The sequence below is a fragment of the Squalius cephalus genome (assembly GCF_949319135.1).
Source record: "Squalius cephalus genome assembly, chromosome: 23".
NCBI classification, from domain to species: domain Eukaryota; kingdom Metazoa; phylum Chordata; class Actinopteri; order Cypriniformes; family Leuciscidae; genus Squalius; species Squalius cephalus.
In genome coordinates, this window is record NC_137144.1 from 14,401,235 (window position 1) to 14,421,332 (window position 20,098).

Sequence of the window (20,098 nt, forward strand, 5' to 3'; positions counted from 1 at the left end):
ATGCTGTGCTTTCTTTAAAAACAAATATTAAAGAGTCGTTTGTTTTGTTTTTTTTAAATGTGGGACTGCAAAATAAATATGGACCATTTACAGTCCTGAAATATGCAGCAAATACGGGAACAAGATTATTCACCTTATATTTTTAACTCATTATTTGGACAACTATAAATTAAGCAATAAAGTAAGTTTGAGAGCTTTTGTGTTCGGAATAAAAAAGGAGCACATTACTCTGTAGACAAAAAGATTTGTGAATGTAGAACTGTGAATGTTATGAAAATTAAGGAAATGTAATGTATATTCTTTAACCTTTTTTTTTAACATACTCATTCAAATGTGTTTCTGCAGCAATGCAGTTTTATTTATCTTGCAGACATTTAATGATTGGCTTGTTTTCCATGCCATTAACAGCATAAAGGTTTTGCTTGCACGCAAAGATTTACACAAAGAAACGGTGTTCTCTTTCATTTTTAATGGCTTTACGAATTAAATATTGAAAGGGACATGACAACATGACAAAAGAGTCACAGATGTGAACTGGCTTCTAATGTATTTCATGTCAATATTCAAGCAAATTACAATTGATCATAATACAAGGGACATTGTGTTTCTTTATTATTGTTATGGCAATCTTACAATTTGCTGCACATTATGATTCATATTTTTATTATTGCACTGAAACATGCCCACCTAGAGCTAAATATCTTCCTGATATGTGACTTTTAAGCTTTTAGATTTATAATGCTTGATTATGTTGTACATACATTTATTTTTTTATGCATGAATTATGTATATCCTTTAAATATGTGCATTTAATTATATATTTTTAGCATTTGAAATCATATGGTCCATATGCACAAACGCACACAAGCACATTTGGAAGACATCTAACCTTCATGGTTCAGCCAGGATCTCTCTCTTTGAATAAACACTGGTGGTAACAATACAAAAAGTGATAGAATCTCTAAAAAAAAATTTAATAAAAAAATAAAAAAAACCTTTTGACCATCGGTTAATGTTTTGAAATAGTAGGAGCAGAAATGCACAGGGAGTTTTTGTTATAAAATAAAAACAAATTCCAGGAAGGGGAGTAATCTTCCAGGTTTAACCATCTGGTCTCTCACTGGCTTTAGAACACCTCATGACTCCTACAAGCCAGTCTGTCCAGATGATAATATGAATCAGTAAATAAATCATATCTTTGAGAAAAATAAGCCATGAATTATGCAGTTTTTATATTGAAGCTAAAGTTGTGATAGTCTTTTCTTCACCATTGTAATGGATATCTAAGTGAAATGGCTCCTCGAAAAAGAAAAAAATGTAGGGTGGGGCTTGATTTTGTCCTTTAGGAATTGTTTGTGGTTTGCTATTGGTCGAACTCATGTGAGTGACAGGTTGATCCCGCCCTCGCGCCAATACACACGTCATCAGAGAACAGAAGAGATGTTGCTGCAAGAGGGAGGGGAAGTTATTTTAATGAAAGATTACTAGGGCACATTAATTTTTTTTTAAATAATGATGTGCACGAAACACCATTTATAATAAATACTGCAATATCCTATAAAGAAAAATAAGAATAGTCCATTTTGATTTAATGGTGACTTAAACATAATTTAAAATCATTCAGGTCAGTTTTCTTGAAAACTATAAACACTATCTGGGTCATTCACAGTTTTGTTTTTTTTTTTTTGTTTTTTTTGAACTGAGCAGGTTTGTTGAAAACATCTTTAATATTCAATTATTCTTTTGTCTTGTCAGAGGAAGAAAATGCCTGTCTATGACAAAGACTGACACACTAGTCAAACTCAGGCTAGTAGCCTATAACCTAACAATCCTGAACAAATATTTCAAAATTCACATTATGGCATTTGTCCAACGTGACATATTTACAGTGCAAACAAACAAAGTCGACTGTACACAACGGGTAGGCTACACGAGAGCGTCAGGAAAGTAGGCTACCTTTATTTTATTGTCTATGAAAAGTGGCCTACGGACAAGGGCGGGGCATGTCAGATGTATCACCTCCACCTGCTGAAACGCTGGAATAGGGGACTTTGTTCGAGCTAGCGTCTGTGGTTTCGGGAGAGGATATGTTGTCTAACCAGAAGTGGCTATCCCATTCAATCCGCTTGCTCTGGTCCCAGACAGACTTGCAGATGTGTTCTCGCCGCCTGGTCGCACGAACCTCGTACAACACCATATCGAAACGGTCCGACCCCGCAGATGGTCCGCAGTCGACCCGATCGTTTCCCTGAACCCAATTAAAAAAGTGATACAGGAAGAATTAAAGGCCATGCTGGGGTTGGGCGTAATAGAGGAATCGTACAGTAATTGGGCAAGCCCGATAGTTTTGGTTCCCAAAATGGCCGGCTCTGTCCATTTGTGTGTCGATTACAGAAAGATGAACGCTGTATCGAAATTCGATGCCTATCCAATGCCTCAAGTTGACGAGCTGCTTGATCGGTTAGGTTCAGCTTGCAAATACTTGATAATGGATTTGACAAAAAGGTGTTGGCAGATCACCTTATTATCACCTTTGTCCAAAGAAAAAACTAATTTCACTTTACTTTCACTCGGATTACACATTTGGTAAAATCCTCCGGCCACATACTCTATGTAAAATATGAAGGATTGTTTCATGGGGACATAAAATCCAACAAACTGTAGAAATGACCCATCTGTGGCACTATAAAAATTCCCCTAATTGTTTTGAGCGAATCAACATTTCTTGGGAAATGAAAATTATAGAAGGGGAATTGAAGAATTATTGGGAAGAGAGAAGGAAGATGGGATGTATTTAGAAGATAAAAGGATATGGTGGCAAAATGTTAAGTATGAAATAAAAAAGTAGCCTACTCTATAAATTAGAATCTGTAAAATTCTTGCTGTTCGGTGGCACTAGTGCCGCAAAAATGACATAGTAACATAAATATCAAGTAATATCTTGATGTAGTCTAACTATATATTATTCCTTGGTGATAAATATTATTTTATTAAGTTTAGACACAAGATCCTGAAAAGACGACCCTACCAAATCTTTGTATTGAAATGGTGCCTTGCATTTACATGCCTTTCCCTCAGAAAACAAAATTCCACAAAATACTCTTGAGGTTATTTTAAACCACAAAATAATAATAATTTAACGTCACATGTAGTGACTTTTATTGCCAGTACAGGACTCCAACCTAAGCACATGAAGGGTGTTTTTTTCAAAACAAAATTAGGCACTCTGGATTTATTTGAGACTCGTTTTATGTGACTGGAAAATGACAAAGGGGATCTCATGTGTATATGACGCCCTAGGATGAGAATGCGTTGGTCTAGACAGTGGTTTCACTATATATTTTTATGTGGCTGTCTCTATTGTATTGTGTAATTATAATAGCAAAAGGATTTTGTTTCAGAATGTTTTATTTATTGCCACAGTGTTTTGGTATTACATCCTACCTTTTGTATATATTTCATATCTAGCAGTTATATTCAAAACCTGAACATTTTAGATATTTATAGAGAGACAGTTATAAATGGTCATGTGGAAAACATTAAGATTAACCTGTTTTGTGTGACTGGAAAATCATTGTTCATGACAGATGCTTCACATCTGAACCATGCAGTATAATATAATGTAAGGAACTGAAACTTGTTCAGAATTAACAAAAAAAAAAAAAAAACAGAGTGCAGCGGAATTAAATATAACACTAACTTTATCCTTAAACACATTTCTCTGACTCTACATTTACCATCAATCCACCTTGCAATTAGCTAATCGGCTCAAGTTGTTCTTTAGAGCAGTAAAACATTCCCGTAAGTGCTTGCGTGTGACCTTTATAACACTCTAATCTGATCATACAGCCATCATTTAGATGTGGACTTTTAGACTTTGCATTGGTGGTTTGCCATCTAAGAATTCAAATCACAGAGAAGCATATGATAGACCATAAATAGGATTATCCTGAAAGCTTTTTATATTTAGATTCATTCAAGGAAGCTTGAATTAGAATTGATTTGCATTAGTGGAACGGAAACGGATATAGATGCATTATCATGGGTAATGCATCTATATCATTATCATATCATATATATATATCCCGCTCATTTGCAGGGTCTGCTTCATCAGAATTATCCACACACACACACACACTAGATTTGGTACAGGTTTTAAGCCAGATGCCTTTCCTTACGCAACCCAATAATACTAAGAGTGCCTGGACACACTCACACTCCTAAGGCCAATTTATCAAATCCAATCTATAAACTGCATTTGGACAGTGTGGGGGAAACCGGAGCACCCGGAGGAAGAAACCCAAACTGACACAGGGAGAACATGCAAAATCCAACAAAGAAAGGACTCCTGGCTCATCCGGGGCTTGAACCGTGGGCCTTGTTGTGAGGCGACATTGCTTTTCATATAAAATATAAAAGAGAAATAATAAATAATATAATATGATATAATTTTTAATATAATATAATATAAGTATGGATAGAAAGGGATACATCCAGCTGGTTGTTATCTCAGAATAAAATCCGACAGGGTGATCAGGACCCCAACGCGAAACGTTCAGTGACTTCAGTCTGTGGCGTTCAATCTGCTCCAGTCGTTGGAAACATTCTGAAGTGTGTTCAGTTCAGTCTGAATGTTTCAGCTAGTCGTTAAGAAATAAAGTAAACCCCGCTTTAACATCTTCAAACAAGAATTTAATTTGTGTTTAAATACAATTTCAATGTCTGTTAACCCTTTCAAGCGTAAATTTAAAATATTCTAACTGACCCCCCAGGCCCCCAGAGTGAGTTTTTTTCAAGGCGACCGTTATTTTAGAATGTTTCCATGGCAACGCGTCACGCTTGTCACGTGATAGATCACAGCCACAATAACACAGTATAACAGATGTAGGCCTATCGCTTTTATTTCCTTTTTTTATTCAAAATATTCACAAACTTGCTTACCATGTCATCACCTATCTGATATTCCGCTTCTCAAATACGTGCAAGTGAGTGTGTTTGGTCGTTTAAAAACCTTTATAAATAATCATGATCTTGAATCTTTAGACGGGCGCCGATATGTGTGTTTGCGCCGCAGTTCAGAGACTCCTGTCAGTCGGATTTACAGCACTTGAATTCCTCAGGTGAACCGTGAGAAGAATAGAGTAAACGTTATGGTTACTTCCACTATGTTTGTCTGATATAACACACGTCGGCAAATTATATTTGAATAGATTGTTACTGCGGCTTCCACAGACATCAGTGTGTATTTTACAAACTCCAAATGTATTGTTTTACTAGGGCTTATGTGTATTTATATGTCCGAAACCTAAAATAAACATTATGTGGTTGAAAACACTGCATAGGTCGGTGTGATATTCGACAGCGGGTCACACACCGGACGCGCAGCTCAGCGCCGCGCCGCGCCACGTCTAGGACAACTCTCACCTGAAAATCCGTTAGCATCAGCAATTTTCTGATTTCTGTAAATAAATTTAAAACTAAATGTATATTGCAGCACGGGGTTAAGTCCGTATATACATTAACTACGATTTGAGACACATAAATGTAAATTTAATATAAAACTATGTAAATGGCGCTCTGTGGCGCGGCAGGATTTTGAACACGGTCCTGAGCCGTTGCTGGGCGCCGCGGACAGACGCCGCCGGTGTGTGTACTCTCCATAGACTGTAAAAAAAGATGGACGACGCCCCTTCGCTCTCTTCCATTGATGAGAACTGAAGCCGCCAGAGTCCCGATATGGCGCTGACATATTGGAACTTGAGTCTGCGCAGTAGCGATCTCGGGGACCAGACCTGCGCAGTAGTGAGCAGGAAGTAAAGCCGCGAAATCAACGCTCCGCCCTCACTCTCGCCGAATGCACTCAGGGAGAGTGGATTCTGCACACTTTTTTAAAAATTGATTGCAGTACAACAAGAGGCTTGTTAAAATAAAGTAAATACAATCTCCTCAGTCCTCCGAAGATCCCGAAAAAATGTCCGTGGTGCTTCAGTGACTACTTCGCTCAGAGAACCTGTCAATCACAGCTGTCAATCATGACGTTACACCACCGCATCACGTAACTAACTAAAAAACAACTTATTTTTGAAACAGACACTTGAACTTACATCAGCGTGATAAAAACGACAGCAAATTAAAGAAACCACCTTTGGAAAAAATATATTTGAAGTGTAATTTAATTGTTTAGTTGGTATCACGTCCCATTGAATAACACGGGGAGGCGGGACTTATGACCTATACTAGGACCAGTCACCGGGGGGCGATCGAGACGTTTTGGCTTCACTTTTCAGGGCTTGTGCGGCACGCTTGGTACTCTCATAGAGAATAATGTGTTCGAATTTAAAAGACGTGGCGCTGCGCGTCCGGTGTGCGACCGTGTGCGACCAGTGTTGCCAACTATTTTCAAAGGAAAGTAGCTAACGCCTCCCCTAAAAGTCGCTAAATGTCGCTAGATGACGTCATACGTCAATTAGCATATTCATTACGTCATCGCGGCGTACTTGCGTTCTGCCTGCCTAATGTTTTTTCTCGTTAAAATCATGCTCACATACTGTATTTTAATATAACATAACATAATATAATATAATATAGCCGAATGTCCAATAAAGCTGTTCTCATTTACTATATTTTTTTGTCAGACAATAGAACGAGTAGCTGTTGAATGACTATTTTATATATGTGTAAAATGATCTGAATTGATCGCAACTGGGTGAACTAAAGCACTGTGATAGTGAGTATTACAAGTGATAAGCACAAGTAATAAAATAAAATGGTCAAACTAAATTCTTTAAATATAAAACAAGATAAGTGATAAGTCCGTGGAAACAACACTGCTCATTCACGTCTGTTCCGTGCTGCTGCTCCTCTCTCAGCCATTCACTGAACAGGGTAGACGCAGAGAGAGGTGTGTGACGGCAAGGAGAACGCAAACCTCGCGCTCGCAGGACTGTGCTGGCAACATTTGGAGGTTACTGAGGTTTGTCAAAAAAGTAGCTAGATTTGTCGCTAGTCGCTTTTTTGAAAAAATGTCGCTAAAGGGGTCTGAAAAGTCGCTAAAAATAGCGACAAAGGCGCTAAGTTGGCAACACTGTGTGCGACCCGCTTCCGTCTCTGGCTCAGCGCCAGCCAGCGCGCGAAAGCACAGTTTGAATCATCTGGCAGTTATGTAACATGACGTCACTGAACATTCCAAATCCCATACTGGCTCTGGTGGGACCTTTACAGTCTATGGGTGGGACCGTACTCTCAGGGGCACAGAAATGAGAATTCCATATATGGAACCGTACCGCTCACAAGGTTGATAAGGAAGAGACAACAAAGGAAGAGACTGTCAACAGGTACAGTAAAGCTACACCCGAAAGCCTCCCATCCTTCCTGCTTTTGGTCACACCAACTCCCGCTGGGCGAGACATGAAGGTCTCAGCTGGCATGATTGCAGGAAGTTCATCCAAATTAAGCGAAGCCATTAGTAATAACTTTTTATGGCCTTTCTTCATCAATTTATTATGAGGTATCTGAAGTAGGCACATGCACATTAGCCCCAGAATGCATTTGAAAACATTTAAATTTGCATTAAATAGGCAAAATTTCAAACCACTGAGCATTTTATTTTTAGGAATTATTGCATAAGCACAATTTAAGCAAAACATCCCAGAAACAGAAGTTAAGTTTACAGGAATTAACTGTTTAAATTAAGACAAAAGTAGAATCTTATCTGGGCTCTTTCTGCCAACTTTGGTTATTGCGCTCTGCGAGGGACAATAATGACCTCTGATGGTCTGATGAGGAACTGCAGGTAAACTCATAATACGAGCACATTGTTCATATTTTAGCATATTGTTCTTTCAAATCATGTCTTATCCCGATGCAAACAAGGGAAGGCAAATCGTTTACATTTTTATGGGAACACTGCAAAATAAAAATAAATGCAGGCTTACTGTAAACCCTAAGAATAAAATAAATTCATGGATGTTTACTTCCCTATTAAAAAAGAAGTGACTTCTGCTCTGCAGTTAATGATCTTCAGTTCTTCGCACATTAAAATTGATGGATGATTAATTTTCTGTGGTAACTGACAGCATGCAACAAATTCCTTCTTTCTATAAAACCCAGAACATGTACGTAACCTTCAACTTCTCCCCACAAGCTGCATTAAATCTTTTTAAAACCTCATAACTCCTAAACTGCAATTCACAGCACGTCTCCCTTAATGAATGCATAGTGATGTTTCTTTTATTCATCTCCCATGTGTATCAATACAGCCAAAGTTAATTTTTCCAGCTTTGGTGTTCAGGAGACTATTTATGACCACCGGCATGAAACTTGAACAACACTGATTTATAAAATCCAAACAATATTTTTCTGGATCAGGCGAAGGTCCAAACTCCTTTATTAGTACATTTAAATAACAGACTTTATGTTTTACAGGATTATTCTGGATGTCTGCATGAAGGGTACATCTGAAGGCCCAGAGATTGAAGAACTACAAATTGTGTGATTTTCTTTTGAGAAAAAAAAAAAATGCAGCAGATAGTGTATTTATATACAAGTGTATGTGAGGAAAATCTAGAAGTTGATCGCTTTTCCAAATGAAGCAGCAAGGTTGGCTTCTCTAAAGGCCTCTGATACAGTCTGGGAAAAGAGGAAGAGGTTGGTTAACACATTTAAAAAAGAATTCTTTAGAACGACTATTAATAATAGTAACTTAATAGTGAAAATAAAGTAGAGAAAAACAGTATATTCCGAGACACTTGTGAGGTGGGCAAAAGAGAAAAAAATGCTTAACATTTGATTTTTTTTATCATTGTTATTAATAATAGTAATAATGAATATTTTTAATTACATTTTTATATGAGTTGTTTTACAAAAAGGAAAAAATATAGTTACCACATTTGAAAAATAGAAAATGTTGCAATTTATTATTACAATTTTATTCTTTTAAATTAAGAAAATTTTATATGAATTATTTTACTATTAGAAATTGTAAAAAATGGCCAAGATTGGTGTTAATAATTGTAACTTAATAGAGAAAATAAAGTAGAAAAAAATCAGTAGACTATATTCAGAGACACTTGCGAGGTGGACAAATGAGGAAAATGTTGGTTAACGCATTTGAAAAAATACAAAAGTTGCAATTTACTATCAGGGATGCACCAATAAGAAAATTTTGTCCGATACAATAACCAATAATTCTTTATATTTGAAAGCTGATAACCGATATGTTGGCCGATCAATCTTTTCAAAAAGTTTTTATATCATTTTTTAGAGCTTGATTACAAAAACAAGTCTCACCATTAAAAGCCATCTCCCAAGCACACAATTATAATGTTCTCATTATAATTTTATGTAGCCGATATGAGACACATGTTGCACGTAACTGTATTTTCCTTTATAAAGTGACTCCAATCATATGTCAAGCCACTCAAAAGTGAAGTGTCTCAGCTGAAGGAAATACTCCATTATTTATCAGCTTTAATATTTAAAAAAAAATTATTAGGACGATAACGATAACATTAAAAATGATGGTGGCCGATATATCGTGCATCCCTATTTACTATTATTAATAGTAATATTTCACTTTAAGATCTTTTTAATTCATTACTTTACAATTCAATTTCTTAATAATTTTAAAAAAGCCTACTATTAGAGTGCTCATTCCTCAGACTGTCTACTAAGCTCAAAGTACGCTTTTTGTTACGTTTTTTTTTCTCGCACTGTACGCAGACACTTAACTAACTGAAACCTAAGAATAGAGAAAGTAAAAAAACAGTAAACCATGTTCAGAGACACTTACAGGGTGGGCATGACACACTCTCGCAATATCCTCACATGACGCTCCATATTCCATAGCTAACGCAGCCTCGTTAATCATCTCGCCTGCCCCCTGTAAAATGCAAATTCAATATATGAATTATCATATCATTAAACATCCTACACAGGTAAAGCAGATTTATCCTTACCGTTCCCAGAATGTGTGCTCCCAGCATCCTGTCTGTGTCCTTGTGGCTGAGGATCTTTACCAGTCCATCTGTATCAGCGTTCGTCTTGGCTCTGCTGTTTGCCGCGAACGGGAATTTGCCCACTTTATATGGCACACCCTAGAAAATAAAACAATTTGTGATGTATTTTAGAAGTAAATGTTTGATGTGACATACAATCTAAGATGGAGAGGTGTGCTAAAATAACAACGAGTCTACTCACATCCTCTTTGAGTTGTTCCTCGGTCTTGCCGACCCAGGCGACCTCAGGGTGTGTGTATATAACAGAGGGCACGCAGTTGTAGTCGATATGGACGGCTCCTCCTGCCATTCCCTCGACACAAATAATACCCTCATCCTCGGCTTTATGGGCCAACATGGGTCCAGCTACAACATCTCCAATGGCAAAGATACTAAAAAGAGATTAAAAACACAAATTAAGACTTGTTTGTCGCAACAAATGCAAGACAACTCATTTGAAGTCCACACACCTGGGCACTTTGGTCTGGAAACGGCCGTTGACAGGGATTCTCCCGCGGTTATCCAGTTCGATTCCGACAGACTCGAGACCGAGGCTTCCGGTGAATGGACGGCGGCCAATGCACACCAGCAGAACGTCACAGGTGAGCGTCTCGTTCTTGCCACCAGCTGCAGCTTCCACGCTATCCAAAGGAAATGACATAATGGACAAAAGCACTAGAAGAACTCAATCCTAAACATCATTTGGAGAAACGTCAGACTCACGCCACATCGATCTTGCCGTCAGGTCTCTTGGTGGCGCCCATGACCTTGGTGCCCAGTTTGAACTTCAGCCCCTGCTTCTGGAGAATTCTCTGGAAGTTCTTGGAGATCTCCATGTCAATGCCCATTCCGCCGACGTGGCTGAGGAACTCCACCGCTGTAACTTTGGATCCAAGCCTCTGCCAAACGGACCCCTGGGAACAAACAGAATGGATCTCAATAATCAAACCCAATTCAGAAGCATCATAAGTCCTCAAATGCTACAAACATGCACTTGCATTACCAAAATGAACAATTTAGATGAGTCTTATGATGAATAGGGGATGAAATTCTGTAATATTCACTCCATAACCTTCTAATCGTCCACTCACCAACTCCACGCCAATGACTCCTGCTCCAATCACAATGAGCTCCTCTGGAACTTTCTTGAGGGACAAAGCGCCGGTGGACGAGACAACAGTTTCTTCATCAATCTGTCAAAAGGGGAAAATATTTCAGATTTAATATTCACGATCTGAACGCAACATCAGATGGCTGTTGGGGAGCATAATTATACAAGATGGCGTACGAAGCAAGAAAAATGTTGTCCACAAAATATTTACACGATTTAACACACATATTCAAAATAAAAAACGTAATTGTGATATGACTGTGTGATTATCAAATTTCAAAGGCTGCGATTTAATTAAATATATGTATTGCATGTTTCAAAATGAACCTATAATGAGAAAAACCGGCTGTTAAAACGTGAGTTTAATGTATGAAAATGAAGAAATTAAGAGTTAGAAATATTAGTATTGTCATTTTACAGCTGTACTGTATAATAAAATAATTATTATAATTAATGTTTTTTCTTATATACCAGATTTTTGTATTTTACTGTAAAATCAATATAAAATATTTTAATAATTTAAAATTGTACCAATATTGCAACATATTTTTATGCGCATTAGTTTTGTGCAGTTATCTTAGCAACATGCTAACATCAAACGCTTCTGAAATCAGTGTGGCATGAAGATACTGCCTACATAGAATGTTCCAAATCGCTCACTTGTTATGAGGTTTCATATCAGTTAGGACGCTCACTTAGAAGGCATCTATGTATGTAGACAGCGAGGTCTTCTTGTCTATCGCTGATGTACCTGAATGCCTGGGAATGGGGTGACCTCTGATCCCGTAGCGATGAGGATGTTCTTGGAGTTTATGACTTGTTCTCCATCAGCAGTCTTTGCGGTCACTTGATTCTTACCAGTTATCATTCCAAAACCATTTACATGAGTTACCTATGGATCGAAAACAATCATTCTGTATGGCTTTAAAAGGTTTATTGCTTTACTGCCACATGTGAACAATGAATATTCAAAAACAAATGAAAAATCTCACTTTGTTTTGTTTGAATAAGTGTGCGATTCCTCCTGTCAGAGCTTTGACAGCCCCGCTCTTCTGCGCCATCATCTTCTCCAGGTTCAATGAGATCCCCTGAACTAATGAAGAATAAATCATTAGGAAGTGACTAAAAAAATTAGTAAAGTGCCCCTATTATTCTTTTTCAGATATAACTTTTTATGTAGAGTGCAATAAAGCTGTTTATGAATGTAGAAGGTCTGCAAAGTTTCATAGATCAAACTGCACAATAAATAGAGTTATTGTCTTCCAAAAGAAAGAACCTGAAACGAGTCGTGAGTAATTCCAGTCATTCTTCCTGCTCGAACCCACATACTTTAACCCACCCTTGATCCCTGTAGCTGAGACTGAAATAGTTTGGTTTGTGTTGTCAACATGTCGAGAAGACGCTGTTTTTTGCTCTTTGAAAGCAAATACACTTTGATGCATTTCCAAAGGACTCGGCAGTCGGCTCGAATTGATGCGGTTAAACCACACTATTGTTACTGTTAATATCGCTGTGTATGAAAGTGCTGAGGAAGATCTGGAGCTGAAATTCAGATATAATGTTATGGTTTCTGACATGCGCTCTAAGCAGTAGACAAATCACAACACACTGGGCCATCTGACCAATCAGAGCAGAGTAGACCAATCACAACACACAGGGCCATCTGACCAATCAGAGCAGAGTAGACCAATCACAACACACTGGGCCATCTGACCAATCAGAGCAGAGTAGACCAATCACAACACACTGGGCCATCTGACCAATCAGAGCAGAGTAGACCAATCACAACAGACCGGGCCATCTGACCAATCAGAGCAGAGTAGACCAATCACAACAGACCGGGCCATCTGACCAATCAGAGCAGAGTAGACCAATCACTACAGACCGGGCCATCTGACCAATCAGAGCAGAGTAGACCAATACAGACCGGGCCATCTGACCAATCAGAGTAGGTTCTCAGAAAGCAGGAGTTTAGAGAGACTGGATCCTTTATCAAATTATTTGTGATAAAAGTGGTGATGTTGCAATCAATGTATGTTATGAGAAAATTTGTTTTTTGATCTTGGTCCAAACTAAACTTATTGTAGGAGACCTAAAAATAAAATTTAAAAAAATGAAATAATAGGGGCATTTTAAAAAGACAAGTTTTGAAATACCTACAATCCTCTATAATTTATTACAGTTCAAATGGCCTCAGCCAGAAGGAAAACATTCAAACCTGTTTGCTTCTGCAAGTCCTTGACGTGCAAGTCACAATAAAAGATGTTTATGCGGACACATATCACATGTTTACACTTGAACTTACTTTCAATGCCTCTGCTTTCGAAATCTTTCCCATGTGCCAAGTGGTACAGGTACGAGTTGTTCAGCAGAGCCTTAAACAGACAAAAATAATCAATTTAACCATTGTTAAAAGCATTTCGGGAAAAGGCAGAAGTTTTTAAATCACGAACCTTTGACGGAATGCAACCCACGTTCAAGCACGTCCCTCCGAGGGTCTCGTTCTTTTCCACACACACTGTCTGTGAAAGAAACTTGTGTTACCGGTGCAGTCAAAACAAAAGCCGTCGGCATCCGTGAACCGGGTGTCAAACTGATACCTTGAAACCGAGCTGAGCTGCTTTGATGGCGGCGACGTATCCTCCAGGCCCAGAGCCCACAACTGTGACATCAGCATCAACTTTGACAGAACAAATGATTTTTTGAATATCATTACATATTAGCGCATTTCATATCATTTAGCAGTATGGATTACTACAATCAAATGTGACTTGAAGTCATCTTACTTGCTGCTTTGTCAGCATATGTTCTCGCGGACAGGACTGTGGCTCCGTGCAGCTTGCAGGGAAGGTGCTGTCCTCGCTGGAATAGAAACAAAAGAATCTTATTTTATAACAATAACATGTGATCACACATGTCAAAACGTGTTATTTGTACTGTTTGGTTTTTGGACCGTTTAATGTATTCACTTTTATTTTTTAGTGTAATATTTATTATAAAAAGCCCTTCTAGGGACAGGTGTTGCGAATTAGCCTTAGCCATAAACACTATGATACTGACATGGGATTGATTTGAGAAGATAATCTATGTTCAGTGTATCTGTCCCTAGCAAATAAACTATAAATAATACAGATATGGTATATCTTCTGCATTATCTCTTTTGATGTTTACAAATGGCAAATAAAATATCTGAATATCCACTAACTATCCAAAGGGAGAAAAGGACAAAAAGAGGAAAATAAACATTGAAATTTAAAGCAATAAACTCAAAAGAAAGTTAATCACGAGTATTAAACAGTTGCATAATTATGTTGCAATAAAGGCAAACTCCAAAATTCTGCACCAGGATTCAAAAGTCTCCATGCAAGTATTAGATGAAAGATGAAAACTGTATTAAAGCCTAAAGTTTTTAAATGACTAAAACTGAAATAAAAATATACTAAATAGTTCAATAGTAAAAAAAAAAAAAAATTTATATATATATATATATATATATATATATATATATATATATATAAATAATATAAATATAAATAAATAATATAAAGTACATATATATTTTTAAATATAATTTATATAAAATATGAAGAAATATGGTATTTTTTTGCTAAATATCTAAAAAAAATATTTAAACTAATAAAATGACAAAAGCACATTACAAAATTAATAAAAGTTAAATATTAATATGAATATTATTTTTTTTCTTTAGTTTTAATTCTTTAGACTAGATCACTGCAATGAGCATCTAATACGACAATATTAAGGCACAGGGAATTTTTATTTAGTACTAATTTGAGTATAAAACTTTTATTTATTTATTTATTTAGCCTAGTACTGGTGATAACCCCAAAATAAACATAATTAGTTCAATAAACAGAAAAAAGTCCACATTTTGTAGAGAGCACATGGATTACCAAGCATGTTATAAAATGTTGTCTCTCTCCCCGTTTTTTTTATTTTTTTTATTTCTTCCCTAAATATAGCTGTCTCAAAACCTAGTTTTCAGTCTACACAGACAGCACTTCTGGGCATCACAGGCACATTCTAGATAGGCAGCTCACTTAGGGTTGTATTTAAACACGACTGTGAAAAGGTAAAAATGTGGTAAAAATGATGTGACCTAACGTTAAATGGCATATTACCAAAAAGCTCCACGGACATGAAACTACACGCCCCTGCGAGTTCAACCAATGGTGACAGATTACACAACTCATTCTTAGTTGTGTAAATATTCTTTAGCACTTTCGATAAATGAGATATAGTTACAAGTAAATTCATGCAGCTAAATACATAAACTCATTCTGCTTCGCTTGTTTATGGGCTGACAACAGTGCATGCTGACAAGCTAGTATGTCGGGCCTACACAGTAATAACATTGCATTTCTGTCTAAAACGCTTTCTTTTCATTCTAATGGACTATGGATATATTCAAAGTACAGTGTACTGGGGCACATAAAGAGTCTTTACCGTGGCGAGTGTGCGGTATAGATGGTTCCAGGTCTGCATTTTGACAGTACGTCCCTTACGAGACCGCTTCACCTACAGCGATCGGTGTGTCCAAGGACTCGTCAATTTACGCATGCGCAGTACGGAGAGCGGTCAGAGTCGCTGCCTGATGATGTCACGCAACCAGCTCGTTTGTCAACCTGCCTGGAGAAACTTCTTCAAATATCAAACATTCATCGCAGTAAGCCCATTTTCATTGTCTCAAGAAATGAAATTATTCATTTCGAATTATTTCATCTTCAAAGAACTCTAACATTCTTAAGATTGTGAACCTGTTCCGCCTCTTTAATAATAATTAAAAAAAGACCTATGCAATATATTTGTATTTTCAGATGCAGGCAGAAAGAAAAAGAAAAAAAAAAGTATCCTATGTATCCTTTATATGTGTATATATTTACAATGTTAGTTCTGTGCATTTGTATTTGTTCTTCTTTGCATTTTTTTGTGTGTGTGTGTAATAGCAACATAAAATGGAGAAACTTTGAAACACTCACTCCTCAAATCTTATTTAGCTATTTTTGTTTTTAAATTTTGCTCATTGTAAGGAATATATTTGAGCAATACGTGAAAGTTCAAGCTTTTTGTATTCTATTTTATGCTATTCTAAGTTAAGTGTTGTTTAGTTTTATACACAGCTTTGTAAATGCAAGTGATTACATAATATTTATAATATTTAATATTCATTAATATACATGTGAATAACATAAATTCCTAATTTTGTATGGGGGGGGGGGAGGGGGTTCCCTTCACACTGAATATTAACGTGAGGCAAATATTGTAATATAATAATAATAATATAATATTACATTTAAAATAAAGTGCATACATACTACAGTACGGAAGAAATAGTTCCCTCTAGTGGTTAGAGAAGGCAACTGACACTCGCGAACTTTTTTTTTTGCAAGAAATGCTAATAAAGTGGGATTTTGCAACTACTTATGGTCATTTTCGTGTGCGTGGGAGTAAAAAGTAACAGTCCCAGACCATACAAAAAAAGTTAAAAAGGACATTAAGACCTTAATTTTAATTTAAATGTAATTAATTTCCTCTATTGACATCCTAGATTTCTCCCAAACATCCATTCAAATAATATGTTAGATTTGTCAAATTTCAATTTTTGCTGGATATAGTATCGAATTTTAGGGATTAAGTTAAGTGTATTATTTTACTAAATAAAATACATTTACAAACAATGAAGTAATACAAAATTAACATATTAATATTACACAAAAATCTTAAGTTAAGTAGAAATATAGGGAAGCCGGTAACACAATCTAAAAACAGGTCGACTCTAGTTTCCCTCAGTTTAATGAGATTGAAGAGGATTACACCGGAAGTAGGGTTAATGGTTCACTCAAATTGAACAAAAAGGGAGAATGTGAGGGATTTAGAGCCTCGGTCATCATTCACTTTCATTGGATCTTTATATAACGTTAGAGTGAATGGTGGCTGAAGCTCATTTTTAACTACACAAAAGAAAGAAATGGAACAGCATGAGGGTGTGTATAAGTATTCCTTTAAAAAAGCAACTTCATACTTTGGATAATAATTTTCTCCTGTCTACTACAGCGATTTCACTTAACTCACTTCAGTTTTATCAAGACATAAATCATTAATAGTATTAATGAACAAAACCACTCTCGCTACTGTCGTTCGCCACCCCCGCTGCGCATGCGCGGTATCATAGCAACAATGATAAACACAGACGGACAGCGGCCAAGATGTCATCGCCGCGGGAGCACGAGGCGGCGGAATACCTCGAGAAACACAAAATTATTGAGCTGATGGATAATTTAACCAGTATGCTCTTCTTCTACAGACCAGGTGAGACTTTTAACGCGTCTCGTAGTAGATTCATCGTATATAAACTGTGGCATTTACGTTGTACAGCTTCAATTTGAAATTGAGAGTTTGACATGAATATATTGACTGTTCAGAGACAGTCTTTTGTAGTGCGTAGAGGTCTAGAGTAGTAACCAATTGGTTTTTTACTGTTAAAAGTTGAAATGGCCAATCTCATGAATCCTACCATTACAGATCGTCCAAGGGAATTTCTGATCGACCAACTTGAAAAGCTCAGCCTTTCCAAAGCTTGTGTAGAAAACACTCCGTGCCTCTTCAACGAGTCCAACTTAGATGCTCTGTTTGGAGTCCTGGATCCTTCCGATCAAGGCTTTATTACTCATGGTCAATACAAAGAAGGTAAATCTCTTAGAATGTTGCAGAGGTTGTGAAAGCCTTTGTCCTTTTGGGAAAACCTGTGCTGTAACTACCTAATAAAAACAATACTGCTAATTGTAAAATGTGAATGAATGCACTATAAGTAACTTTGGATAAAAGTGTATGGCAAATAATGCATGTTAGTGAACAGACATGTTTCTGAATGGAGCATTTATATTATTTTTTTTATATTATTATATTTAGTGCTGTCAAATCGATTAATGGCGATTAATCGCATCTAACAAAAGTTTGTGTTTATTACTTTCTTTTAAATGCTCGAGCTTGTTACAGCTGGATACTGATTGGCTGTTTGTTTCTTTATCGTTCCAAATCGTTCTGAAAGTGATTTCTCTGTGCCGTTATCGTTATAGCTGTGGAATATAGACTCTGCAATTCTTAAATGTTGAGAATGATTTTTAGAACTTTATCGGCCCGTTCACACCAAGGACGATAACTATAAAGATAACTATAAAGATATAATTCTAAAAATCGTTCTCCATATTAAAGAATAACAGAGTTCACACCACAACTATAACGATAAAGATATGAGGAACGATATCGTTGGGATCACTTTCAGAACGATTTTTTTCCAGCTGTCGAACGATAAAACACTGACAGCCAATCAGAATCCATTCTAATTTAAAGGTCTCGTGCATTTAAAATGGATCTGGATCATCCGGGCGCGCGCGTGCTTAGAATAAAAAGGCCGTTATCGGTCGTTGGTGTGGACGCATATATAGTTATCTTTATCGTTATCTTTATAGTTATCGTGCTTGGTGTGAGCGGGCCTTTAAGGGATAATCATGCACATCCATCCGGTTGTTATAGCAGAATAAACCCCGACAGGGTGATCAGGATTAGGGTCTTCCATCAGCCTGAAGGGGTTTATTCTGAGAGAACAACCGGCTGGATGTACATTATCCCGCTTATTACACAGCTACTTGCCACATAAGGAAATAATTAGACACGAAATATTGATCTGAGTTTAAATATTTTATTAGGTCTTTAAAGCAAAGCTTCCGCGGAGAGAGCAGTTGCTAGCAAGCAGCAAGTTCAAACTAGACGCACATTTAAGCGATACCGTACAGTCATACCACTTGTTACATGGCATTTCACCACATAAATAATTATGGAGATATTGATCTGAGGTTAAACTGTTTTAAAATCATACCTGTTTTTTACCTTATAATCCAACAGTGCACAAAACAATCGTTGCAAAATGGCAGCAGCTGCGTTTGTATGAAACAAGAGAGAGTTAGTCTGTGATACTGGATGACATTATAACTGTACACAAAATATTAATTTGAGTTTTAATATTTTATTAGTTTATCAATCGCAAAACTTCCACAAAGAAAAACAGTTCCTAGCAAGCATTTAGCACTGATTTCAGTATCTGATATCTGTTTTTACTGGTTGTTATCGGGGAATAACATATCGCTGTATAGCGCGATTGGCCAATCAGAACCAAGTATTCCACAGAGCCGTGTAATAATAAGTAGTAAGTCATGGAGAAACACTGACCCAAGAATTACCCTAATGCACTGCGAACAGAAGATTTCTCTGAATACTTCCATTAAGTTGTTCATGAGTATAAGAATTACACTTGTGGTCTGACTCAGTATTATACGCACAACTTTGCTTCCCCGCAGCACTGAAGACACTTGGCATCAAGAATTTCAATGAGTTCCCGGATGGAGCCAGCGATGACAGGATATCACAAGAGACGTTCATAAGAGAGGCGTAAGTATAACTACTGCTTAAAAAAGAAATATGTGATCGTTCAGATTCAAAGGCGCAGAATTCAGACCGAATATGTAATGCAAACACTATACGCCCATGCATTATTGTAGATATTTGATTATATGAGCAGTTTGTTATACCTAGTGTGTTCATTGTGTTCTCTGTTTAGGACAGAAGGGCTTGTCAGAAGTGCAGCAACATTCCAGCTATAGTTGAACTCAAGAACATTAAAAATAATTATCTATAAAATAGCTTTTGTAATGATTTATGTAGAATACAGTATGGATGCATGTATAAAAAAATATGAAATAAAACAAGTACTGCAAACCATAAAACTTTGTCAAACTTTGCCAGCTGGAGGACCAAAAGGATGGTAAAACATGAAAAATATTAAATAAATACAATATAATATAATTTATTTGATAAAATACATCTATTTTATTTATTTTTGACATGTATTTATTTTTATTAATTCTAATTTTAATGATGTTGAGTGAAATTATATGTCTTACAATATCAAGAGGAA

General features: G+C 36.7%; 2 protein-coding genes across 3 annotated transcripts; one reads left to right on the top strand and one right to left on the bottom strand.

Moving 5' to 3' along the window:
* Positions 1–8,369: 8,369 nt before the first annotated feature.
* On the bottom strand, positions 8,370–15,749 carry dld (deltaD). The gene is made up of 14 exons (XM_079860220.1): positions 15,574–15,749; positions 13,893–13,968; positions 13,707–13,786; positions 13,560–13,628; positions 13,412–13,481; positions 12,099–12,199; positions 11,858–11,998; positions 11,087–11,188; positions 10,719–10,909; positions 10,466–10,636; positions 10,198–10,387; positions 9,957–10,094; positions 9,791–9,880; positions 8,370–8,628 (listed from the first exon to the last, which is right to left on the bottom strand). Exons 1-14 carry the CDS (start codon positions 15,610–15,612, stop codon positions 8,563–8,565), a joined length of 1,524 nt encoding a protein of 507 aa, XP_079716346.1. The 5' UTR covers positions 15,613–15,749; the 3' UTR covers positions 8,370–8,562.
* Positions 15,750–17,296: 1,547 nt separating this feature from the next.
* Positions 17,297–19,896, top strand: efcab10 (EF-hand calcium binding domain 10). 2 transcript variants are annotated; one of them, XM_079860232.1, is made up of 4 exons: positions 17,297–17,436; positions 17,650–17,814; positions 19,482–19,572; positions 19,747–19,896. In XM_079860232.1, the coding sequence occupies exons 1-4, from the start codon at positions 17,334–17,336 to the stop codon at positions 19,817–19,819; spliced, it is 432 nt and encodes a 143-aa protein (XP_079716358.1). In that variant the 5' UTR covers positions 17,297–17,333; the 3' UTR covers positions 19,820–19,896. The 2 variants fall into 2 exon arrangements, with proteins under 2 accessions (XP_079716358.1, XP_079716359.1); XM_079860233.1 differs by having other exon boundaries at positions 19,742–19,839.
* The last annotated feature ends 202 nt before the right edge of the window (positions 19,897–20,098 follow it).